Here is a 26,123-nt window from a genome sequence, read left to right as displayed (position 1 = left end):
TGTGTTCGGCAGTGTGCTCAGGCTCGCCACACTCGCACGCGGCGCTGTCTGCCAGGCCCCACATCTTCAGCGATGATTTGAAGCGGCCGACCCCCGTACGTAGACGGTTCAGCAAGGTCCATTGCAGGCATGGTAGGTCTTCTCCTACGACGCCACCTCCTGGGTCCCAGATGTAGCGGTGGATGCGGGTGGGCCCGGCCGTTTCCCACACCTGTTTCCAAGATGCCGCCAACCATGCGCTTCTAGACAGGTCCTCGGGGATAGAACTGAACATCTCTTGTGCTGCCTTGTAGGGATGGCGGGACTTGAGTCTACTTGGAGGCGCCACTATCGTTGTGGTGTTGTGCAGGATGTGCCAGTCGTGTTTCTGGGCATTCCTTGCCAGGGCGAGGGTAGCAGCCTCCCGTCGGAGGCCGGCCGGGGCGATTCCCGCTAGGACTGGCAGGTGAAATGCCGGGGTGGGCTTCAAGCAACCAGCTACAATGCGGAGGGCGTTGTTAATGGCAACATCAACCTTTCTTACGTGTGGGCTTCTGCTCCAGGCTGGGGCGTTGTATTCGGCTGCAGAGAAGACCAGGGCTTGCGTGGATATTCGTAGGGTCTTGGCGGAGGCTCCCCAGGTCGTACCAGCGAGACGTCGGATAAGCGAGACCCTTGATGTCACCTTGGCCTTAACTTCTTGTAGGTGTTGCTTGAAGGACAGTATCCGATCTAGGCATACACCGAGGTACTTTGGGGCTTGCTGGAACTCCAGGCGTTTGTTGTCAACGAACATGTCCAGTTCCCTTTTTGCTTCTCTGTTGTTAAGATGGTATGCTGCTGACACTGTCTTACCAATGCCGAGCTGCAAACGCCACCTCCGGAGGTAGGCTACCAAGGTGCCCATGTCTTGGTTGATACCGTTTTCCATCGCCTTCCATGTTGGTCGTCGCAGCATGATGGCCAGGTCGTCCGCGTAACCGTACTTTCTGGATGTTGTATCCGGCAGGTCGTAGATGTAGATCTTTGTAGATTTTTGGACCTATCCGACCCAAACTACGACGCCCATGACCTCTGGGTCTCCTTCTGATTGGATTAGCAAAATACTCATCACCGGAAACATTACATAGAGAAACTGACCCAGTACCTAGTACGCTATTATTAAGGCCCAAAGGATAGATCTCACATCGGGTCCTAATCCAAAAGTCTTCTTTGCGTTCTAGCTCAACATTACACTCCTCTATATTATCGAAATCATTAACATCAACTGAATCTATAACTTGAATAGAACAACGACGAAAATTACGCCCAACCTCATTGAAATTATTATATAAATATGTCTTAATACCAGAGGATACACTCAACCTTTGTCCATTCAAACACTGATGTAAACATTGAGAAGTTTTACCAACATATTGCAATCCACAATCTCCACAAGTGAGAAGATAATAACGTACTTTGATTTACATCCCAACAAACATTCACAGTCAACAACAAGTCTTACCTGTCACATGACAGACAAAAGTTTCACAAGGTTTAAAAACTTTACAACACAAACATCCAGAAGAATTACACTTTTTAAAAAACAGCTTTACAACTGCTTGACAACACATACTGATTCATTCTGACGTTGAATGCTTTTTCGTTTTTCGTAAGCCTCATATTATTGTCGCTCTTTTGGGTTTTTGACCTTGTCCGGTTGGCTCAGACCAGACAGAAAAGACAGGCTGACAAGGATACCTATTGGGGAGGGGTTGCCTCACTTAAGGCTGGCGTTACCTGGTATAGAACTAAAACGTTCTCCAAACCTACACTAACAATGCCTAGCGATCAGGGCGTGACAGCCATTACCCCAATCTTAAAACTGGATCAAAATCAGCAACTGCTTGCTTTTCGTGAACATAAGGGCTGGCAGCTCATGCCCTAAAAGTGAAGAGAAAATAGGGTGCAGGTAAGAGGGGCTGGGCAATAGGCCCGTCAATATGCAATAGGAGGAGGGCAATAGGAGGAGGCCAATAGGAGGAGGCAATATGTAATAGGAGGAGGCAATATGCAATATGAGGAGGGCAATAGGAGGAGGGCAATATGCAATAGGAGGAGGGCAATATGCAATAGGAGGAGGGCAATAGGCAATAGGAGGAGGGCAATATGCAATAGGAGGAGGGCAATAGGCAACAGGAGGAGGGCAATCTGCAATAGGAGGAGGCAATATGCAATAGGAGGAGGGCAAATGGCAATAGGAGGAGGGCAATCTGCAATAGGAGGAGGCAATAGGAGGAGGGCAATATGCAATAGGAGGAGGGCAATAGGCAATAGGAGGAGGGCAATAAGCAATAGGAGGAGGGCAATAGGCAATAGGAGGAGGCAATATGCAATAGGAGAAGGCAATAGGCAATAGGAGAAGGCAATAGGCAATAGGAGGAGGCAATGTGCAATAGGAGGAGGGCAATCTGCAATAGGAGGAGGGCAATAGGCAATAGGAGGAGGCAATAGGAGGAGGCAATATGCAGTAGGAGAAGGCAATAGGCAATAGGAGGAGGCAATGTGCAATAGGAGGAGGCAATAGGAGGAGGAAATAGGCAATAGGAGGAGGCAATATGCAGTAGGAGAATGCAATAGGAGGAGGCAATATGCAATAGGAGGAGGGCAATATGAGGAGGGGAAAATGCAATATGAGGAGGGCAATATGCAATAGGAGGAGGGCAATAGGCAATAGGAGGAGGGCAATAGGCAATAGGAGGAGGGCAATATGCAATAGGAGGAGGGCAATAGGCAATAGGAGGAGGGCAATAGGCAATAGGAGGAGGGCAATATGCAATAGGAGGAGGGAAATAGGCAATAGGAGGAGGGAAATAGGCAATATGAGGAGGCAAATAGGCAATATGAGGAGGAAACATGCAATAGGAGGAGGCAATAGGAGGAGGCAATATGCAGTAGGAGAAGGCAATAGGCAATAGGAGGAGGCAATATGCAATAGGAGGAGGCAATATGCAATAGGAGGAGGCAATAGGCAATAGGAGGAGGCAATATGCAATAGGAGGAGGCAATATGCAATAGGAGAAGGCAATATGCAATAGGAGGAGGCAATAGGCAATAGGAGGAGGCAATATGCAATAGGAGGAGGCAATATGCAGTAGGAGAAGGCAATAGACAATAGGAGGAGGCAATAGGCAATAGGAGGAGGCAATATGCAATAGGAGGAGGCAATATGCAGTAGGAGAAGGCAATAGACAATAGGAGGAGGCAATAGGCAATAGGAGGAGGCAATAGGCAATAGGAGGAGGCATAGGCAATAGGAGGAGGCAATAGGAGGAGGCAATAGGCAATAGGAGGAGGCAATAGGCAATCGGAGGAGGCAATAGGCAATAGGAGGAGGCAATAGGCAATAGGAGGAGGCAATAGGCAATAGGAGGAGGCAATAGGCAATAGGAGGAGGCAATAGGCAATAGGAGGAGGCAATAGGCAATAGGAGGAGGCAATAGGCAATAGGAGGAGGCAATAGGCCCATAAATGTGTGCGCTGTTATTACCCACCATGCTTGTTTGTCCAGTGGTTTATCCTTTTAAATGCTGAGAATCAAGCAAATAAGCACCATGCAAAGTTGGTACACGTATGTATAATGATTCAAAGATTAAATGATTGAATTATGGGGTCAAGAAGTTAAATATAAATAAATATATACACTCCAGTCAAAAGTTTAAGTACACTTTTAAGTGTTAAGTACACCAGCAAAGTACCTAAACTTTTGACTGGTAGTGTATATATTTAATTGTCCTTATGTGTGAAAGAATTCATTGACCACATCATATTTCACAGTGTGATCAACACACGACCAACACCACCCCAGTTTCAGTCATGTTCTTCTCTCTTGGCTCTTAAACAGAATTATACCACATGTACATTTGTTCTGCTACTCAGTGTTGTTCGCCTTGTTCTTTGCAACCTTAAGCTGGTGAGTTCCGTTATCAATTTGAATACGACTTTTCGTGCACCTCACCTCCCCTCCATCCCCCCCGCCCCTATCCACCCCATCCCCTTACAACTCGATACTTAAATTCTGCCAATCGTCTTTTAACCCCTGTAATTTACAAATGACACCCGTCTACCTGATGACAAACTGAGGAGATTGTACAGACTCCTTTTATGTGTTTGTAAATGAATTGCACATTCTAATCCGAGGGTATTTGTCTCCTTGCCGACTTGTGACACAGGTGAAGACCAGTATACAGTCAATCACTGTGTGTAACATGGATATCCAGCAGTGAGTACAATGACAGAACTACACCCAGCGATTGTAGATATTCCTGCATTCAACATCCATTATTTTAGCTTAACACATCTTAAAGTGAAACAAAATTCAGATTTCGAGAATGTAACTCTTGGATCTGATCATTATTACATTTTACCTGTCGTAGTTCTGCGAGAGCTCCGTGTGGTTGTTGTTGTCCCCCGTGTGGTTGTTGTTGTCCCCCGTCGCACCGCGGAGCGAAAGGGGGACTATGGTTTTCCCCTCCGTCCGTGTGTGCGTGCGTGCGTGCGTATGTGCGTGCGTCCGTCCGTCCGTGCGGGCGTGCGTGCGTGCATGCGTAAGCGAAGGACTAAATTCTAATTTGGTGTGTGGGTGCAACCCACGTCAAAATCCAAGATGGCCGCCGCCATGTATGTCTGAACCTTGTGAGCGGAATACCTTGAAAAATAAGCAAAGTACCAACTTCTAATCTGGTGTGTGGGTGTATCTCGGCATAAGGAAGAACGCTATTGAAAATTGGGTCGCCACGTCAAAATCCAAGATGGCCGCCTTGCGTCTTCCACTTTTTGCTGTTGTTGTTGTGGTTCTTGTTGGGTGTCGACTTTTGAAATGTGCACCCATTGGTCAGACAGCTGCCCACATTTGTCACTTGACTCCACCCACCATGACACCCAGACAAAATAATATGGCCGTATCTTGGTTTTCCGGTGGGTCTAACACATCAGGCCTGTAGGCCTTTGCTGATTTTACACTGCCTGGGTTTTTTGCGTCAGATTTTCATTGAGTTTGTTTGGGTCGAGTGTTACTCACAATGAAGTACCCCAAATAATATAATCACATGTCAAATAAAAATTATTAGCAAGCTTTAATCGAGACCGACAGCATGCACGTTATGCTTGTCCCAAAAAAATTAGCGCTATGTCATTTTTGAACGGCTCCATATTGGGTTTGAACAATCCGTGACCGTGTGACGAATCAGCTCGTTCTGATATAATCATAGTGCTCGCTGTCCTGGGTGAGATGTGTCGACTTAATCTTTTAATAACACATTAAATGTGTGTTTCCAAATCAGACTGTTCCCGGATTGCATTAAATGTGTGTTTCCAAATCAGATTGTTCCCGGATTGCATAAAATGTGTGTTTCCAAATCAGACTGTTCCCGGATTGCATAAAATGTGTGTTTCCAAATCGGACTGTTACCGGATTGCATTAAATGTGTGTTTCCAAATCAGAGTTACCGGATTTTGACTCGGGTTGTGACCATAGTGCGGTCATTCTTCTTCATTTTAGATCATTATGTAGATAAAAGCATCATTAAACAGCAAATGACACGTAAGCAAATTTTCCAATAATTTCTGTGTACAAAATCTGTATGGATCTTTTTTCTTTTTTTGTATACATATTCGAGGCTCGTGAAAGAGCTAACATTTATCACACAAACAAATCAAACAGACAAACAAACAAAGTATATAAAAAGGGGAGCGGTAGACAAGATGGGGAGAGAAGGGGAAGCACATAAACACAACATTTGAGAGCAGGGACATCGGGAATGTGTGGGAGGGAGAGGGCTTTGGGGGGGAGGCGGCGTGGGAAGGGGGGGGGGGTGGGAGAGGTATAAACACAAGGACACCAAGGACTTCCAGGAAAGAAGTTGATATTTCAAAAAAAGTGGATTTGGGGTGAAATTAGCGGGGGTAGAAAAGATCAAGGTTTTGGATGGGGGAAGATAAGAGATGGTGGTGAACAGCTGTTTTAAAGACCTGGAGGGAGAGTGGGATTGAAGAGAGTGAGGGAGTTTGTTCCAGAGGTGGGAGAAAAGAGGAATGAAGGAGTGAAGGTGAGCAGAGAGTCTTGATTTTGGCAGTTTAACCATAAGAGGGTTGCAGGCAGATCTTGTGCGACCTGTAGGAATATTTGTGGGACAGAGCCCAGAGAGAGCTGGAGGAGCAAGGCCGGAGAGGAGTCGGTAGAAGACAGAAAGACCACCAACCTGCCTGTGGTGAGTAAGTGAAAGGCCCTCGGAGGTAGCTTCATCACGGGAGATTCCAATGATTCTGAACCCTTTGGTTTCAACAGTGTGAAGCCGAGCTTGGTGTGAGGCAGGAGCACCAGCCCAGAGGGGAGAGCAGTATTCCATTGAGCTGCAGATGAAAGCCTTGTATGTGGTGAGGAGCTCAGTTGTGCCAAGGAAGGACTTCACACGACGGAGGATGCCCAGTCGGCGACTGGCTTTGGAGGCCAGATTTGAAATGTGGTTTTCCCAGGAAAGATCATGGCAGATAGTGAGACCCAAAAGCTTGAGTGACAGAACTTCTTGGAGAGGATTATTCAGAAAGTGGATGGGGGGGTTGTCCAGTCGGTCTTTTCGGAGAGACATCGTAAGAGTGTGAGATTTGTCAGGAGGGGGACATCTTGGGACATCATTACAAGGGGGACATCTTGTCTACGATTGTCCAAATATGCATGAAATTGTATGTGTTTCATGGCCAATTATGGAAAAGACATGGCTGCCTCCACTAACTTGGAGACTGGGAAAGTTGCTGAAGTTATATTTGCAGCTTATCGCTGTTTATCTTTTTCATATGTGATGATGTGAAATGAAAACTTGATAGTAATCGTTTTCATAATCCTCAGCTTGATGTCTCGTGTTTAATTTTCAACTGAGAGCACCAATCCGCTGCAATCATTACAAGGGGGACATTTTTTTTTATCAGCTTTACCTTTAAAATTAATTTTCATAACATGGTAGCGCATCAATAATGAAGCAGGATATTTTCTCAGTGCTGTTATTGTTTGGTGATGTTTAACAGGAAGCCACACACAATGAAACAGAAGAACGCTTTTCCTCCCAACTTCATTCACTCACTCGACTCCACACACATGATGCTTACAGCGCTGAACTGCTATCGGTATGCATGCACATACTCTCTATTACCCTCAATGTTACCCTCTATGTTACCCTCTCTATTACCCTCTCTGAATGGCAGCTTTGCCCCACCACCCTTGGCAGATATTTTAATTTTCCTCCAAGATGGCTGTTAACCCTTTGAGTACGGATGACGTCCAGTGCCGCAACCCGCGAAAAAGTTTTGTGTACGGATGACGTTACTACACGTCATCGACTATACCTATAATAATTAGATCGTCAGTACGTGGTTGCATTCCCGTACCAAAATGACAAATTAATCCCCTACCGGGGGTATTTTTATTTTAAAAAAATTCCGTACTCAAAGGGTTAAACCCAGAGCAGGCTTCCTCATCTTCGAGACGCTTCACGTTGATCTTCCTTCCGGAGCCCGGCTGCCTTCGATGTTTAAGATAAATCACCACAGAGACCTTTTATCTGATCCGTTTGATCTGTCCAACAGTTGTCTGCATCGCGCATTGTTTTTGGAATGAGAATTATTACGTTGTGATCCTTTGCGTGCATAATTACATAGTTATTGAGATGCCAGCGCTGGGACCGTTGCTGCATCCAATCGGTCTTGTACCTGTTGTCTTTCTGTTCAAACAACGTCTTTGTAATGACTCGACCATACTCCATACATTTGTTAAGCATAAAGAACCAGTTAACGTTGGCCTTTCTAACTCCATGTTTCCTGATAGAGACCAAAGTGCTGCACATTTTCCTACGCTAGCATTACAGCCAATACCGGGAAAATTATCTTCCCGGTATTACCTGCAGTAGAATCCTTCGGAGAAGCAGGGAGCTGCAGCTCTGCTCAGCTCACGCCTAATAGGTGGAGCTCATGCACATGTCTTCCCCCACGAGGATGATCCTTTTGGGGGTTTGGGGGGGGGGGGGTGTTTAAAACACCTGCGAGGACTCTGCAGGCAGGCATAGTGCTCCTCTTTTACGTCCTCCTCAGCATGTTGCGTTGGGGCGAACTCACTTAAGAAGAGTCCGGAGCGAGATTTATTCAAGGCTACACGGAGGGCCATGAGACGCTCATTGATACCACCAGGCAATTTGATTGGGTGGATCAGACGCTGTCCTGCAGATTTACCCCTCCAGAATTCTTATTCAATGTGCTGTACATGGCTGCAGGTAGCATTATATGCTGGGGTACAGCTGTGCCAAGTGCATCCTGCAGGTTAGAACAGGAGTTTGGAATTTGCAAAGAGTACCAGCTATTGCTCACCGACTATTCGTGAAGGATACAGTGGGATCTTTTAATGTCCACAAACTAATACTGGCATATGGGACGCCAGTTTAACATCTGAGACAGCCCACATATTGATGAACCACGCTACCTTGAAACACCAGGATGAGTATTTGTAGCTGGGCCGAGATTCAAACCTAGGTGAGAAGGCTCTGAGGCGAGTGTACATACCTCTAAGATACCCTGCCAGCCCCTTGAATATTGACTCATCAGCACCGTCCATGTATCGTGCACTGACTATCATCTGCACCTATGGTTTTGTTTATTCCACGAATGTCCACATTGTATATTGACAGCTCTCTCGCCATGAGGGTGGTTCTCGATAAGAAGCTTAAAAATAGCCGGTGATGCCTGCAGATTAATTTGTTTATATGGAGGAAAGATCGCTGTGACCTCTGTAATCCACAACCTGGCTGGACCTCCTCTTGACTTAGTGGCACAGCGAACCGCGATGACTAGAGTCGCTATATATAGACTAGTCTATTCAGTAGAGTCGCTATGAAAAGACTCGTCTATTGAGAAGAGTCGCTATGAATACACTAGTCTATTGAGTAGAGTCGCTATGAAAACACTCGTCTATTGAGAAGAGTCGCTATGAATAGACTAGTCTATTGAGTAGAGTCGCTATAAATAGACTAGTCTGTTGAGTAGAGTCGTTATGAAAAGACTCGTCTATTGAGAAGAGTCGCTATGAATACACTAGTCGATTGAGTAGAGTCGCTATGAAAATACTCATCTATTGAGAAGAGTCGCTATGAATAGACTAGTCTGTTGAGTAGAGTCGCTATGAATACACTAGTCTATTGAGTAGAGTCGCTATGAAAACACTCGTCTATTGAGAAGAGTCGCTATGAATAGACTAGTCTATTGAGTAGAGTCGCGATGAATAGACGAGTCTATTGAGTAGAGTCGCGATGAATAGATTCGTCTATTGGGTAGAGTCGCGATGAATAGACTAGTCGATTGAGTAGAGTCGCGATGAATAGACTAGTCGAGTGAGTAGGGTCGCTATGAATAGACTAGTCTATTGAGTAGAGTCGCTATAAATAGACTAGTCTGTTGAGTAGAGTCGCTATGAAAAGACTCATCTGTTGAAAAGAGTCACTATGAATACACTAGTCTATTGAGTAGAGTCGCCATGAAAACACTCGTCTATTGAGAAGAGTCGCTATGAATAGACTAGTCTAATGAGTAGAGTCGCTATGAAAACACTCGTCTATTGAGAAGAGTCGCTATGAATAGACTAGTCTAATGAGTAGAGTCACTATGAAAAGACTCGTCTATTGAGAAGAGTCGCTATGAATACACTAGTCTATTGAGTAGAGTCACTATGAAAACACTCGTCTCTTGAGAAGAGTCGCTATGAATAGACTAGTCTATTGAGAAGAGTCGCTATGAATAGACTAGTCTGTTGAGTAGCGTCGCTATGAAAAGACTCGTCTATTGAGAAGAGTCGCTATGAATACACTAGTCTATTGAGTAGATTGCTATGAAAACACTCGTCTATTGAGAAGAGACGCTGTGAATAGACTAATTTATTGAGTAGAGTCGCTATCAATAGACTACTCTTATTGAGTAGAGTCGCTATGAATAGACTAGTCTGTTGAGTAGAGTCGCTATGAAAAGTCTCGTCTATTGAGAAGAGTCGCTATGAATACACTAGTCTATTGAGTAGAGTCGCTATGAAAATACTCGTCTATTGAGAAGAGACGCTGTGAATAGACTAGTCTATTGAGTAGAGTCGCTATCAATAGACTACTCTTATTGAGTAGAGTCGCGATGAATAGACTAGTCTATTGAGTAGAGGCGCTATAAATAGACTAGTCTGTTGAGTAGAGTCGTTATGAAAAGACTCGTCTATTGAGAAGAGTCGCTATGAATACACTAGTCTATTGAGTAGAGTCGCTATGAAAACACTCGTCTATTGAGAAGAGTCGCTATGAATAGACTAGTCTGTTGAGTAGAGTCGCTATGAAAACACTCGTCTATTGAGAAGAGTTGCTATGAATAGACTCGTCTATTGAGAAGAGACGCTGTGAATAGACTAGTCTATTGAGTAGAGTCGCTATCAACAGACTACTCTTATTGAGTAGAGTCACGATGAATAGACTAGTCTATTGAGTAGAGTCGCGATGAATAGACTAGTCAATTGAGTAGAGTCGCGATGAATAGATTCGTCTATTGGGTAGAGTCGCGATGAATAGACCAGTCGATTGAGTAGAGTCGCGATGAATAGACTAGTCGATTGAGTAGGGTCGCTATGAATAGACTCGTCTATTGAGTAGAGTCGCTATAAATAGACTAGTCTGTTGAGTAGAGTCGCGATCAATAGACTCGTCTATTGAGAAGAGTCACTATGAATACACTAGTCTATTGAGTAGAGTCGCTATGAAAACACTCGTCTATTGAGAAGAGTCGCTATGAATAGACTAGTCTAATGAGTAGAGTCGCTATGAAAACACTTGTCTATTGAGTAGAGTCGCTATGAAAACACTCGTCTCTTGAGAAGAGTTGCTATGAATAGACTAGTCTATTGAGAAGAGTCGCTATGAATATACTAGTCTGTTGAGTAGAGTCGCTATGAAAAGACTCGTCTATTGAGAAGAGTCGCTATGAATACACTAGTCTATTGAGTAGCGTCGCTATGAAAACACTCGTCTATTGAGAAGAGACGCTGTGAATAGACTAGTCTATTGAGTAGAGTCACTATCAATAGTCTACTCTTATTGAGTAGAGTCGCGATGAATAGACTAGTCTATTGAGTAGAGTCGCGATTAATAGACTAGTCTCTTGAGTAGAGTCGCGATGAATAGACTAGTCGATTGAGTAGAGTCGCGATGAATAGACTAGTCGATTGAGTAGAGTCGCGATCAATAGACTACTCTATTGAGTAGAGTCGTTATGAATAGACTACTCTATTGAGTAGAGTTGCGATAAATAGACTAGCCTATTGAGTAGAGTCGCCATAAATAGACTAGTCTATCGAGTAGAGTCGCGATAAATAGACCCGTCTATTGAGTAGAGTCGCAATAAATGGAATAGTCCACTGAGTAGAGTCGCTATGAATGGACTAGTCGATTGAGTAGAGTCGCGATAAATGGACTAGTCTATGAGTGGAGTTGAGTAGAGTCACCATGAATAGACTAGTCTATTGAGTAGAGTCGCGATGAATAGTTTTGTCTATTGGGTGATGACACGATAAAAAGACTAGTTGATTGGGTGATGACGCGATGAATAGACTAGTCAATTGAGAGATGCCACGATGAATAGACTTGTCTATTGAGAGATGTCTCGATCAATAGACTGGTCTATTGGGAGATGATACCATGAATAGACTAGTCTATTGCGAGATGATGCTATGAATAGACTAGTCGATTGTGCGATGATGTGATGAATAGACTCGTCTATTGGGCGATGACGCGATGAATAGACAAGTCTAATGGGTGATGATGCGATGAATAGGCTCGTCTATTGGGCCATAACACGATGAATAGACTAGTCTTTTGGGCGATGACGCGGTGAATAGACTAGTCTATTGGGCGATGATATGATGAATAGACTAGTCTATTGGGTGATGATGCGATGAATAGACTAGTCGATTGAGTAGAGTCGCGATGAATAGACTAGTCGATTGAGTAGAGTCGCTACGAATAGACTTCTCTATTGAGTAGAGTCCCGATAAATAGACTAGCCTATTGAGTCGAGTCGCAATAAATGGACTAGTCCATTGAGTAGAGTCGCTATGAATGGACCAGTCGATTGAGTGGAGTCGTGGTAAATGGACTAGTCTATGAGTGGAGTGGAGTTGAGTAGAGTTGCCATGAATAGACTCGTCTATTGAGTAGAGTCGAGATGAATAGACGAGTCGATTGGGTGATGACGCGATGAATAGACAAGTTGATTGGGTGATGACGCGATGAATAGACGGGTCGATTGAGAGATGCCACGATGAATAGACTTGTCTATTGGGCGATGACGTGATGAATAGACTAGTCTGTTGGGTGATGTTGCGATGAATAGACTCATCTAATGGGCCATAGCATGATGAATAGACGAGTCTTTTGGGTGATGACGCGATGAAAAGACGAGTCTATTGGGCGATGATGCGATGAATAGCCTAGTCTTTTGGGTGATGACGCGATGAATAGACTAGTTGATTGGGCAATGATGCGATGAATAGACTAGTATATTGGGCGATGATGTGATGAATAGACTAGTCTATTGGGCGATGACGCGATGAATGGACTCGTCTATTGGGCGATGACGCGATGAATAGACGAGTCTATTGGGCGATGATACGATGAATTAGACTAGTCTATTGGGCGATGCCGCGATGAATAGACTAGTATATTGGGCGATGACGCGATGAATAGACTCGTCTATTGGGCGATGACGCGATGAATAGTCTCGTCTATTGGGTGATGACGCGATGAATAGACTAGGCTATTGGGAGATGATACTATGAATAGACTAGTCCATTGGGCGATAACACGATGAATAGACTTGTTGTACGAAATCAAGATATACAACATTGTCCCAATAGTAGGTTTAATTCAGTTTCGATCTATGGCAGCACCTGTAAGAAATCATCAAGCATTGTATCAGTATTCCGTAATCATGGAAGTAGCAATCAATTAGCAATTAGAGCAAGCAAGCCTGGATCATCTAGATATACGCACCATTCGAGTATACACTATCACACAGAATAAATGTCACAGGAATGTCTCGGAGCGATGTTCGTCCGAGTTCTTATTGAAGCCTCTCAGTGGTTGGAGACAGCATAACACCTGGGTTCAACTTTGACACAATTTCATTACAAGACTAGTCTTTTGGGCAATGACGTGATGAATAGACTAGTCTATTGGGCGATGACGCTATGAATAGACCAGTCTATTGGGCGATGATGCTATGAATAGACTAGTCTATTGGGCGATGACGCTATGAATAGACTGGTCTATTGGGCGATGATGCTATGAATAGACTAGTCTATTGGGCGATGACGCTATGAATAGACTAGTCTATTGGGCGATAACACGATGAATAGACTAGTTTATTGGGTGATGACGCTATGAATAGACTAGTCTATTGGGCGATGGCGCGATGAATAGACTAGTCTATTGGGCGATGACGCGATGAATAGACTAGTCTATTGGGCGATGACGCGGTGAATAGACTAGTCTATTGGGCAATGACGCGGTGAATAGACTAGTCTATTGGGCGATGACGCGATGAATAGACTAGTCTATTGGGCGATAACACGATGAATAGACTAGTCTATTAGGTGATGACGCTATGAATCGACTAGTCTATTGGGCGATGGCGCGATGAATAGACTAGTCTATTGGGCGATGACGCGATGAATAGACTAGTCTATTGGGCGATGATGCGATGAATAGACTAGTCTATTGGGCGATGACGCGATGAATAGATTAGTCTATTGGGTGATGACGCTATGAATAGACTAGTCTATTGGGCGATGGAGCGATGAATAGACTAGTCTATTGGGCGATGACGCGATGAATAGACTAGTCTATTGGGCGATGACGCGATGAATAGACTAGTCTATTGGGCGATGACGCGATGAATAGACTAGTCTATTGGGCGATGATGCGATGAATAGACTAATGTATTGGGTGATGACGCTATGAATAGACTAGTCTATTGGGCGATGGAGCGATGAATAGACTAGTCTATTGGGCGATGATGCGATGAATAGACTAGTCTATTGGGCGATGACGCGATGAATAGACTAGTCTATTGGGCGATGACGCGATTAATAGACTAGTCTATTGGGCGATGACGCGATGAATAGACTAGTCTATTGGGCGATGATGCGATGAATCGTCTGTCTATTGGGCGATGACGCGATGAATCGTCTGTCTATTGGGCGATGACGTGATGATCCCATAAAGGTCACCTCTTCCACCTGTTCTGCTGCTGACTACTTTAGCACTTAAACCTGACATTGTGCATCATTGTGCACTTAAACAGTGCATTTGGGGGTTTGAGGGATTTGAGTTTCCCTTCTCTTAAATGGATTGCCATCGAACGCTGATAAGTTCCACCCATCCAAACAAATCTCAGTTAAAAGCGCCAAATGCCCCACCTTTTGTGATATGAGCACCGACACCTGCAACCACGTGTTTAAAGTTTGGTTATGAGAGGTGTATTCTTGTACTTTCCGCTTGCAGCATCTTGTAGAGATCAAGAGAAGCATCCCCAAAACGCAGCACGGCATCCTTTACCCATTTATCCCTTCATTTAAACAACGTCTTATTGAAGCTATTAGTGTAGCAGCATAGCAAACCTGTTGTGCATTTTGTGATACAAGCACCAAATTTGGCACAAATGTACATTAATATGTTGCGAACATTTTCAGATATTGGGCCACTTGAAATTCTCTCTTTATGTCCGCCATATTGGATTTCAAAATGGCCGCCACTTGAAATCTACATTTGCTATTATCTCTGGACGTAATGCAGCTATTGACTTGATTCTGGTATCTAAATGTATGTTTTTGGGGGCAAGGAATCCAATGGTACCAATTTCAACTTAATATTATCTATCACAGTCTGTTATATAATTTTATTTGGAAATTATCTAGGCAAATATTGGATTCAACACAATACTTTGAAAAGAATGTCTTAGTTCTGTAAATGTCTTAGGTATAATACTGACATGCTACATGGTCTAGTATTTGAGGCTAGGTGTACTGGTATCTGAGGCTAGGTATATACCGGTACTGAAGATACGTGTACATAAACAGTGTCATGTTAACAAGTTCAGCATTGCCACAAGTACATGTATGTTGTTGACTCATCGTCATGTGCAGTCCCCTTCACACACACAGAGGGCTGTGCACTGAAGGGCAGCCTTTTTGCACTTGCAGCGCCTCACACACCCTTTCTTGCACTTGCAAGAAACCAGCTCAATGCAGCTGTGAGCTGCCTCAGTTAGCCTGGTCCAGTAAGGTGTGTACTGTCCTTCTCCAGTCCTTGACCAACCCCAGTTGGTTGGTGGAGGGAGCTCTGGTGCTGGCAGCAGTATCTGACCCCACACATGTCCACCTTGATACACTGCCCTCTTGACATGTTCCTCCAGAGCTGCCTTCGTTGGAGGGATGAGCTGCACATTGTTCTTCCTTGCGAAGTTTCCTCCTGGCCTTGTCAATGTCTGTGCATTTGCTGGTTCGATCATACAACAGGATCACGAACCTCTCGATGATGCGCATTGCATCGTCTGGTATGTCACGAGGTGCAGAGGACAGCAGCAGCAGCGCCTCAGTGAGTTCTGGCAGTACCGTCCAGACTGCCCACGCAGTGTTCTTGCCATGTCTATGAAAACTAGACACAGTGTCGCATCCAGTTAGAGCGTGGAACATTGGCAGTGCACGAGCCTTCTCTCGTCCCAATCCAGCTGCTATTTCGTGTGCTGCTAGGTATCGGAAACTCTGGCCTGTTCCGAATGCCAGCCACAGTTTGTCTTCTGGTTGCAACTCCTGTGCCAGGGACACTGCCAGCACCACAACATCGGTGTCTACAGTCCGGATGAGTATTGCATGGTGTCCATGCTGGACTGCGTGAGATGCATGCAGCAACATCCGACTGTCAGCCTCTTCATGGTTACATGGGGCGAGTGAGGTCAGATCTGGCAGTAGTGGCTTGCTGAGCACTGCCTCTCCATCAGTAATGACGAGTTGCTTGTCCTCCTGGTCAAACCATTCCATGAGAGCTGCTGAGAGGAACCTGAACAGCTCGGTCTTGTTGCTGTCCACTCGTAGGAAGTTCTGCCAGTTTCCTGGTATGGCTGCGGCAGCCACCACACGTCTCCGCACACCTTGTCCCCGCTTTGCACGTGTACTACCTTTCAGTGAATCAGCAAGGTAAGTATCCCAGACCAGATCCAGGCGTGACACTGTTTGCAGCTTCGTGGACATATATGGGATGAAGATCTGTTGTGCATACTCTTCAAAGGTCTTTGATGCAGCCGGCTTCAGCATCTGGACGATGGCTGCTCCATCAAGCACAATACAGGTCGTGACAGGAGTCTCTGTCTTTGCGTCGGAGACTTCTTCCAAGCATGTGAGGAGATCACTCTTGGTACCAGTGCAGAGGCTTCCACCATCAGACAATGCAGGAGGACATGCCTGATTCTCGTGACAAAAGAACTCCTCAAGGTTTCCATCCCTCGTCTGGCAGCCAATGTACAGGCGTGCGAAGAGTTAACGGTCATTCTTGATGGAGGCGAGCTGTTGCTGACCTTTGCTCTGGCTTCTTGGAGTGGAAGTGCTGAACACCTTCAGCTTGTTACGAGGAATGGGTGCGTCCACTGCCAATTCTTACAATATTTACACAGCCAAGATTTAAATATAAATCAGTCTAAACTCTTATTAGGTTGGACAGTACATTTTCCAGACATACCCCGTTCTGTTAATTACAGCCTTCGTGTTAAATTCAGAACATGTCAAAATTGTCAGTGTGGAATACACACTTCACTCAAAATACTACTTTATATAAAACATTTCTAATTTAAAGCCTTATAGTAAGAATTTCAGATAAACCCCAAAAAAGTAAGACCAGGTTGGCTATTAGACAACCTGCCTCTGTCGTGCCCACCAGACAAGTGGTTTTAGCCAGCACACATGTGTATCAGGTAAGCTTGTGCTGAGTACATCATACCTGAACAACTCAGTGAGGCAGAACACAGCAGTGCACACCAGGGTGACCCCTTCAGTGCATAAACCAATTAACCTGTCCACTGCAGGGCATATAGAAATGAAGTTATTTTCTGCATATAATAATAATATAAGTTCAGTTCTATATAACAATTTCTGTTATCACCACTACCACTACAACTACCACTACTACAAGCTTTGTCTGGAATTTTGTGGACTAACAGACAAACAGACATACAGACAAGCTGGGATCAAAACATTACCTCCTTCCACCATTGAGTGTAGAGGTAAACATCATGGAAATTATATCATGCCCTAGATTTAATTCATGCTTACCCGTGTATTTGCTTCACTGGTTCACAAGGTCTTTTGCATCTATCTATAATTCCAGTAATCTCTGTTTGTTTGTACGTTTGTACGTTTGTACGTTTGTTTGTCTGTGACCGCTGTTTCTCGACAACCACGGGTCCGATATACTTTTAACTTGCCAGGTATATTGCTGGGGACCCGAGGATGTGCCTTTTCAAGGTTTCATATTAATCGGACAATTACTTACCGAGCTATGTCCAAAAAACGATTCAACCAATCAGAGAGCAGCGAACTATCGCGTGTGCCGAACGTGGCGGACACACTCTGCCTCGGATGGCACATTTGAGAGCGTATTCATTTATTTCACGTTTGCAAACTATGTTGGCGTTAAACTATGTTTTAAAACTAATAAAAACGAATTTGCGATTCATTCGCTTTCCTGCGCGTTTGTGCACGCGATGGCGATTTCTTTACCAAACTCCGGAAGCCGTTCGCTTTGGACCAAACCATTTCATGTAAATAGAGGGGGGGGATATAATTTTAGATATAGATATAGTACGGGCAATGCCCTAGTACATGTAATTCAGACTCTCGTCTTCATTGCTGACCACACAATGTTGTCTAGCTGAGCCCAGATTGTATGTAATTAACTCATTTATGTGGAGTCACAAGGTGATTTAAACACAGCCACACACAAAGAACACAGTTGATGTGGGTCAACACACATGCAGCCTCTCTACTCTTTTATTTGGGTCAGGGCTGTGATTAAAGACATGTAGTGGAGTCATGTTTGTAAACATTGTTAAAGACATGCTACAGTGCATTGTTAAGGAAACAAGACAGATGGAAGCCTATACAAGAAATTTCTGTACTCTAGAAACACAAAAGATGGCTTAAAGGGTCTAGGAAAAGGGGATTATGCATGTTTGGTATTTATTGACAATATGAATGTAATGTTACATAAAATATGCATATGAAAAACACAAATGAATGGGTCACTTTGTTTCCTAATGGGATATGAATTTATATTTTAGACTGCCAGTATATATGAGCTTGTCTGAGTTGTTACTAGTGATTTAGTATAGTTTTTTTATTTATTTATATTTACAGAACTAAGACATTCTTTTCAAAGTATTGTGATGAATCCAATATTTGCCTAGATAATTTCCAAATAAAATTATATAACAGACTGTGATAGATAATATTAAGTTGAAATTGGTACCATTGGATTCCTTGCCCCCAAAAACATACATTTAGATACCAGAATCAAGTCAATAGCTGCATTACGTCCAGAGATAATAGCAAATGTAGATTTCAAGTGGCGGCCATTTTGAAATCCAATATGGCGGACATAAAGAGAGAATTTCAAGTGGCCCAATATCTGAAAATGTTCGCAACATATTAATGTACATTTGTGCCAAATTTGGTGCTTGTATCACAAAATGCACAATTCTTTTGAATATTTGGGCTAAGCCGCCCCACTATATACACTTTACAATCACCTGTAATCATTTATGGCAGCCCACCCACCTTTATCAATGCAGGGAACTTTTCCAAATTGTTTGTGCTTTGTCTCCAGTTTAGACTCAACATGCATGAAACAGTTCATTACCTCCACCACCGACAGTGGACGGAGGTTATGTTTTCACCCCTGTTTGTTTGTCTGTTTGACTGTGAGCAGGATATCTCAACAATTGTGGCAGGATTTGTACGAAATTTGGTGGACAGATTGGGTGTGTCACAAGGACAAATTGATTCGATTTTGGTGAAGATCTGAATCCGGATCCAGATACGGAAATTTTTTTAATGATTCTTCACCATTGAGGGCTAGGATCAAAACTATATTTAACATTATATCTAAAAATGTTATGGATGGATTCGGACGAAACTTGGTGGAAAAGTTTGATATGTGACAAGGACGAATCATTTCGATTTTGGTGAAGATCCGAATCCGGATCCAGATACGGGAAATTTTACAATGATTCTTCACCATTGAGAGATGGGGCGAAAAACTATATGTAAACATGATATTTCAAAACAGGTGGATGAGTTGGTTCGGTGAAAAGAACAAGTCGATTAGATGTTGGTTCACGTCTGAATGGGACACAAAACGTAAATTGTTCAGCCTGGCGGAGGTATCTGCTCCACCGAGTGCCATTAAATCGATCCTGTGTTTTGGCGTATCAAAGCAATTCTTCACGATTTGTCTGTTTTATGTGTTGACTGCATTTGTGACAGAAATACAAGTTTAAAATGACGAAGTGAAATGTATATTGCATGTTCTTGCAGGAAGGGCCTGACTTTTGTCTCGATCCACGATTGTTTTTGGACACACGCAAAGACAGTCGACATCATGAACCAGGTGAGAGATTCGTGGTAAGATAGGCCTTTGAAAATAATGCACACCTTGTGGGTATTGTTGGACCTCAGAGTGAACATATTTATGCTCAATCTTCTGAGGGAGTCACTGAAGTTGTTTTCAACATTTTGTCTCCTTTTTCATCTCAACTTTCCGAGCCATAATCATTTTCACTGAACCTTTCAATTTGTTTGCTTTCCTTCAAAATGTCTCGAGGAAAACTGGTAAAAGTTGTTGTTTGAGTAACTGCTCTTGTTTTGTCCTCTTCTGCATGTTTACGCGTAGGTGTGTCGTGAGCAATTTGTTGCATTACACAGCCAACCAATCCTGGAGAACCTGTCCAACTTTCTTTTATGGAAGCACAGTGGTTTGTTACCGTAAGGTTTTTATATTTTTTTACTGTACCCCATCCCCAAAACTCCTTTAATTCTCCCCCAACTTTTTCATATGCCACTGTGCCTCGTGTTCACTCAATCACAACGCTACAGTATGAATGCTTGTGCATGCAGACAGAAATAATGTTGTTGTGCATAAATGATGAAACACATCAGATGTGAGCAGGTAATTAAATGTATGAATCTGCACAATGTCAGACACCTAAATGCTGTATTTTCCTTGCCCAGGGATTACAGTATCTTGTAACCATTTTCTTCATACTCTTCATCTGACAGTGTAAAGAAAAAGGAGCATGAGGGGCACTTCAAACTTCTGGATTTGCTGAAGCGTGTTCCCAAGAAAGGTGAGCTCGTTGTAATGTCAGTAAGCTTGCGATTGCAGCATCCACGTAATCATACACACACATATATATATATATATATATATATATATATATATATATATATATATATATATATATATATATATATATATATATATATATATATATATATATATATATATATCGCGTGGTTCAGCTCGCTATGCTCACCTCACCACGCGTTGCCGCAGAGGCACGGGATTGTTCAAACTGAGGATAATGACCTGACTGAACTTGAGTTGCTGTATTGTCGTGATTTACACCAATCATAATATAAACATTTATTTTGTACAAATATATTTGTAATATTGGTGATATTACTTGTTTCTAATATTGTTCATATTACATTTCTTTAAACAAATGAAGTTGAAGATTGAAGTTGAAAAAAAAAATCTTTTTTCAAATATATATATATACTGTATATATATATATATACATATATTTACAGGGTGTTTCAAAAAGATTGCTACAACTTTGACTTCCTGCAATTTCTTTGTTTTGTTACCTATACAGTTTTCCTTTTCAGGATTTGGTGATGTTATTGTGGTATTTGTTCCCTGGGATTTCTCGCTCCTTACCTCAACTATGCCCTGGTGTTGGGCTAGCGGCTAGGGTGCCGGCTTAGGATCCTAGGATCCTGGGTTCGAATCTCGGTCGATCGCTGAATTAACGCCAGGGGGGTTGACTCAGCCTGTCATCCTTCCGAGGTCGGCTAATTGAGTACCAGTTCACTGGTAATTCCCTGTTTGTCGTTAAAGGCGGCAAAAAGGGTTGGCGTCAGGAAGGGCATCCGGCCGTAAAACATTGCTTCAAAAAAGGGGACCGAAAAACGACAACAACCACGGTTCCCGAAAAAGGCCAACCCCCGCTTTGCGGGGAAAAATGGCCTCTAAAGGTGGTTTTTTTACCTCAACTATGCCATTGACAGTGGAGCAGAAGACAAAAGTTGTGGATCTGTGGTATGAGACTAAATCATATGTGGACACCCGCCGGAGGTTCTGCCGGGAATACAACCTCAGTACACGTGATGGACCCACAAATTGTGCCAGCAACGTATTTTGAAACATTTTGAGCACATGGGGGGTGCAGTGCACAACCAGAGCAAGGGCAACAGCGGCAGGCCAGCATCAATAACCAAGAGCCAAGCCACCATCGATGCCGTGTGGGATTCTGCAGTGGACAGTTCCAAGAAGTCCCACCGCCGGCGCTCCCAGGAGCTGGGCATCAAACCAACATCTGTCTGGCATATCCTCACTGAGGAACTGAAGCTTTTCCCTTACATCATCTCTATTAGGCATAAACTGAGTCAAGATGGCTTGAGAAGGAGACTTGATATGTGCAATTGGCTCAGTGACAGGATGGAGCGGTACCCAAACTGGATCAACCTGATGTGGTTCAGTGATGAAGCCCATTTCCACATGAACGGTGCCAACAACAACCACAACAGCATTTTCTGGGGGGCAGAACCACCTGAGACCAACAGGAAAGTTGGACAGAACTTTGGAGTCAGGATCAATGCCTGTCTGAACCGAGGCACACATGGAGAACGCCAATTTCAGGATTTTGGATTTTCAGGAATACTTAATTTAGTATTCTTCAAGGATTTTGCGTAAATGCTAATTTCAGACCTTGGGCTCTCACTAACTCGAGCAGTCACTTTACTGCAATGGCAATCAGTGATATAAAATACCATGTCATAATTTTTTTAATTTTTTTTGTGGATACAACATTGAGGCTTGTGGAAGAGCTAGCACATTAAACACACATTAGCACATAAAACACAAAAATATATAAATGGACTCAAAACATAATAAAGGCAGGGGGAGACAAGATGGCGAGAGAGAGGGAAGCACACATACACAACAGTAGAGAACAGGGACATCGGGAGATCTGTGGAACGGAGAGGGCTCGGGGGAAGGAGTACACGGTATAAAACAAATTGACACTACTAGGAATTTCAGGAATAAAGTCGGAGATTGAAAGAGGTGGATTTGGGGTGTATTAACGGGGGTAGAAAGCTTCTCAAGAAATGTTTGGTTCACATTCCTGAGGTTTCTGTTTCTTTGTAACTTTGTAAATCAACGTTTAGAGTTGAATCACTCTTTTTGAAACACCCTGTATTTATTTATATACTAGCTGAATGCACCTGGCATTTCCCAGGTTTTTTTGAATGAATTGAATCTTCTGTACTAAAAAGGAATAAAACGCGGCCTTGCGAAGCAGCAGAGTTTGACTATCCGGCCGCGGCCGCATTTCGTTCATTTACTATTATAATTCAGCATTTACTCGCGGCCGTAGAAGATTGACTACTATAATTAAGCTCAGCTTTTAATTGCGAAATGGGCCCAGCCCAGCCGAAGCGGCCTCGACCGGCCTCACCACCAAGCCTATAACCTTCCCGGGGCCCGTCCCGACATTTTTAGTTCTTTTTGAATGAATTTACTACTATAATTCAGCTTTTATTCGCGGCCATAGAAGATTGACTACTATAATTCAGCTCAGCTTTTAATTGCGAAATGGTCCCAGCCCAGCCGAAGCGGCCTCGACCGGCCTCACCACCAAGCCTATAACCTTCCCGGGGCCCGTCCCGACATTTTTAGTTCTTTTTGAATTAATTTACTATAATTCAGCTTTTACTCGCGGCCATAGAAGATTGACTACTATAATTCAGCTCAGCTTTTAATTGCGAAATGGGCCTACTATAATTCAGCCCATCCCGACATTTTTTGTTTTAGAGGTTTCCTCCTATCTTTCACCGTTCAGGAGATTAGCGCGTGCAGACAAACAAACAAACAAACAAACAAAAACTTTCTTTTATATATATAGATATATATATATATATATGTCTTTATATATATAATTTTTGTGCCGTGTGTGTGTGTGTGTGTTGTGTGTGTGTGTGTGTGTGTGTGTGTGTGTGTGTGTGTGTGTGTGTGTGTGTGTACCCCGGTTTAGAATAGGTACACCGTATCCCTGCACACCGTAAGAGGCGACTAAGGGTTGGCGTCAGGAAGGGCATCCGGCCATAAAAACATTGCCTCAAACAGGGAACCATGATTGTCATATTGTCATGGGGCCCGCAAGGCTAACCCCCGCTCTAGCGGGGAAAATGGCCTTAAAAACGATGATTCATACATATATATATATATATATATATATATATATATATATATGTGTGTGTATATATGTAGGCGTGTATATATAAATTTTGTGTGTGTATATATATATACAGTGCATTCAGAATGTATTCAGACCCCTTCACTTTTTTCACATTTTGTTGTTGCAGCCTTATGCTGAAATTTTTTTAATTCATTTTTCCCTCATCAATCTACACTCAACACCCCATAATGACAAAGAGAAAACAGGATTTTAGAAAGTTTTGCAAATTTATTAAAAAGAAAAAACTGAAATATCACATTGACATAAGTATTCATACCCTTTGCTATGACACTTGAAATTTAGCTCAGGTGCCTCCCATTGCTCTTGATCATCTTTGAGATGTTTCTACACCTTGATTGGAGTCGACCTGTGGTAAATTCAATTGATTGGACATGATTTGGAAAGGCACACACCTGTCTATATAAGGTCTCACAGCTGACAATGCATATCCGAGCAAAAAACCAAGCCATGAGGTCGAAGGAACTGCCTGCAGAGCTCAGAGACAGGATTGTGTCAAGGCACAGATTTGGGGAAGCCGACAAAAAAATCTCTGCTGCATTGAAGGTTCCCAAGAGTACAGTGGCCTCCATCATTCTTAAATGGAAGAAGTTTGGAACAACCAGGACTCTTCCTGGAGCTGGCCGCCCGGCCAAACTGAGCAATCGGGGGAGAAGGGCCCTGGTTAGAGAGGTGACCAAGAACCCGATGGTCACTCTGGCTGAGCTCCAGAGATCCTGTGTGGCGATGGGAGAAACTTCCAGAAGGACAACCATCACTGCAACACTCCACCGATCTGGGCTTTATGGCAGGGTGGCCAGGCGGAAGCCTCTCCTCAGTGAAAGACACATGAAAGCCCACTTGGAGTTTGCAAAAAAAGCACCTAAAGGAATCTCAGACTGTGAGAAACAAGATTCTGAGACTGTCATCAGTTGGGATTCAGAACAGGTCACTACTTTAGACATACTGCTTCTGCTCTGCCAACACTCTAAGTCGAAGCCATCTAGCTTCGGCTTGAATCCCGACCCAACTAAAAACTGTCATCCCGGTGTTTCACAAGTAGGGTGATCCATCAATGTGTGTGTCGGGTGTCCCCCTTGGATGGATGTTAGACATGGCGTCCTGCCTGCCAGCATTAGGTGGTGGACGTTAAAGATACCAAGGTATCATTCACGAAGAGTAAGTGACCTATCGCTGGTACCATGGCCAAATTCCTGCCTTAACTACTGCTGGGAAAGCAACGGCAAACTACCCAGCATACTTATTGCCAAGAAACTGTTTCAGCAGTACGGAACCTGCCTTTGGGCAGAACACCAGAATATGAATACAAATTCTCTGGTCACTTGCTGTGACTCTCAGCAACGTCTAACTAGTAGGTGGCAGACTGATGTTGTCCACATGCTCGATTATTTGCAGTGGAAGAAGATTGTCTATTGTAAGAGAATTCCAGCCAACCCATATTGGTATATTTTCAACAGGATACAACTCATCATCCATGACAGGTCTGGTCTCTTAACCTGATTTAGTTACCTCAACTTCTCATAATCAAAGCATGACATTCAAGGTTTTTTCTGTAGAGTCAATGTGATGTTCCTTTCGTTCAAACATCCTACATTATCTTCTCTGGTTATTTCCATGTTGCTTTGATTCATCAAACTCTGACCTAGATGTATGAACGATGCCAGGAATATTCTGATAACAGATCCCAACAGTATAGGGTCGTGCATTATCACCTGAAACAAATGTGAAAGTGCCCTTATGCTGATGCTTTTACTGTTATTGTAGTTGGGAAGTCTGAACATGTTTCACATTGGTCTGATAAAGCCGATTCATTTTTACCTTGGAGGAGCTCAGGTATGTAAAAGCTCACCTTCATCTTCCCAGTGCTGTACAATATATTCCTCTACCTGTCCATGCCAATGCCCCCTGGAAATGCCTCAAGAGTTTTTCTCAAAGTGAATGCTTCACATGTGTCGTCATCCATGGCTATCTCTTCCAGTATTTTCATGTACCGTGAATGAAGCGATGTTAACAATTCAGAACATTGACCTTCAATTACAGAATGTCTAATAGATGCACTGAGACCATGAAGTGCCACTTCATAAATCCCCTTAATTCCCGATAGTCATATTTCTGAACAGCTGCCCTCTCCGCCTCGTTTATGTATTTATTTCGAAAGTTGAGGTAGTAATGAACTTATTTTGCTACAAAATCGATATTGCCAATTTTATTTTATCATCAGAGCTATTATTATATATTCACACTGAAGGTGGATGGAGGTTATGTTTTCACACTCTGAGTGTGTTAGAGTGCAGTTTGAACATTTTAACTGATCTGTTTCATGTATATTAGACTGATTAGACTGTTTAACGAGTAATCATGTTTTGTTTTGCACCAAAGAACAATAATAAACATAGTTTTTTGTTGCAGGTATCGTTCTTCAAAATATGCCCAGGGTTTCTGGACCACCCTGTATG

At 43.3% G+C, this 26,123-nt stretch overlaps 1 protein-coding gene across 5 annotated transcripts in view; it reads left to right on the top strand.

Moving 5' to 3' along the window:
- POLRMT (RNA polymerase mitochondrial) overlaps nucleotides 1-26,123 on the top strand; it is a 238,297-nt gene that overhangs the window by 205,198 nt on the left and 6,976 nt on the right. For 4 of the 5 annotated variants that reach the window (XM_078771712.1, XM_078771710.1, XM_078771711.1 and 1 more), the window contains 5 exons: nucleotides 4,191-4,240; nucleotides 7,039-7,137; nucleotides 19,664-19,736; nucleotides 20,019-20,110; nucleotides 20,405-20,472. In XM_078771712.1, the coding sequence (XP_078627838.1) occupies nucleotides 4,191-4,240; nucleotides 7,039-7,137; nucleotides 19,664-19,736; nucleotides 20,019-20,110; nucleotides 20,405-20,472 (382 nt within the window). The remainder of the gene's footprint in view (nucleotides 1-4,190; nucleotides 4,241-7,038; nucleotides 7,138-19,663; nucleotides 19,737-20,018; nucleotides 20,111-20,404; nucleotides 20,473-26,123) is intronic. The other variant, XR_013622380.1, reaches the window with a different exon arrangement.

The sequence above is a fragment of the Myxine glutinosa genome, chromosome 2 (genome assembly GCF_964187855.1).
Source record: "Myxine glutinosa chromosome 2, kmMyxGlut1.1, whole genome shotgun sequence".
NCBI classification, from domain to species: Eukaryota; Metazoa; Chordata; class Myxini; order Myxiniformes; family Myxinidae; genus Myxine; species Myxine glutinosa.
The sequence above is the reverse complement of the archived record's forward strand: the minus strand, read 5'-3'. Positions and strand labels throughout refer to the sequence as shown.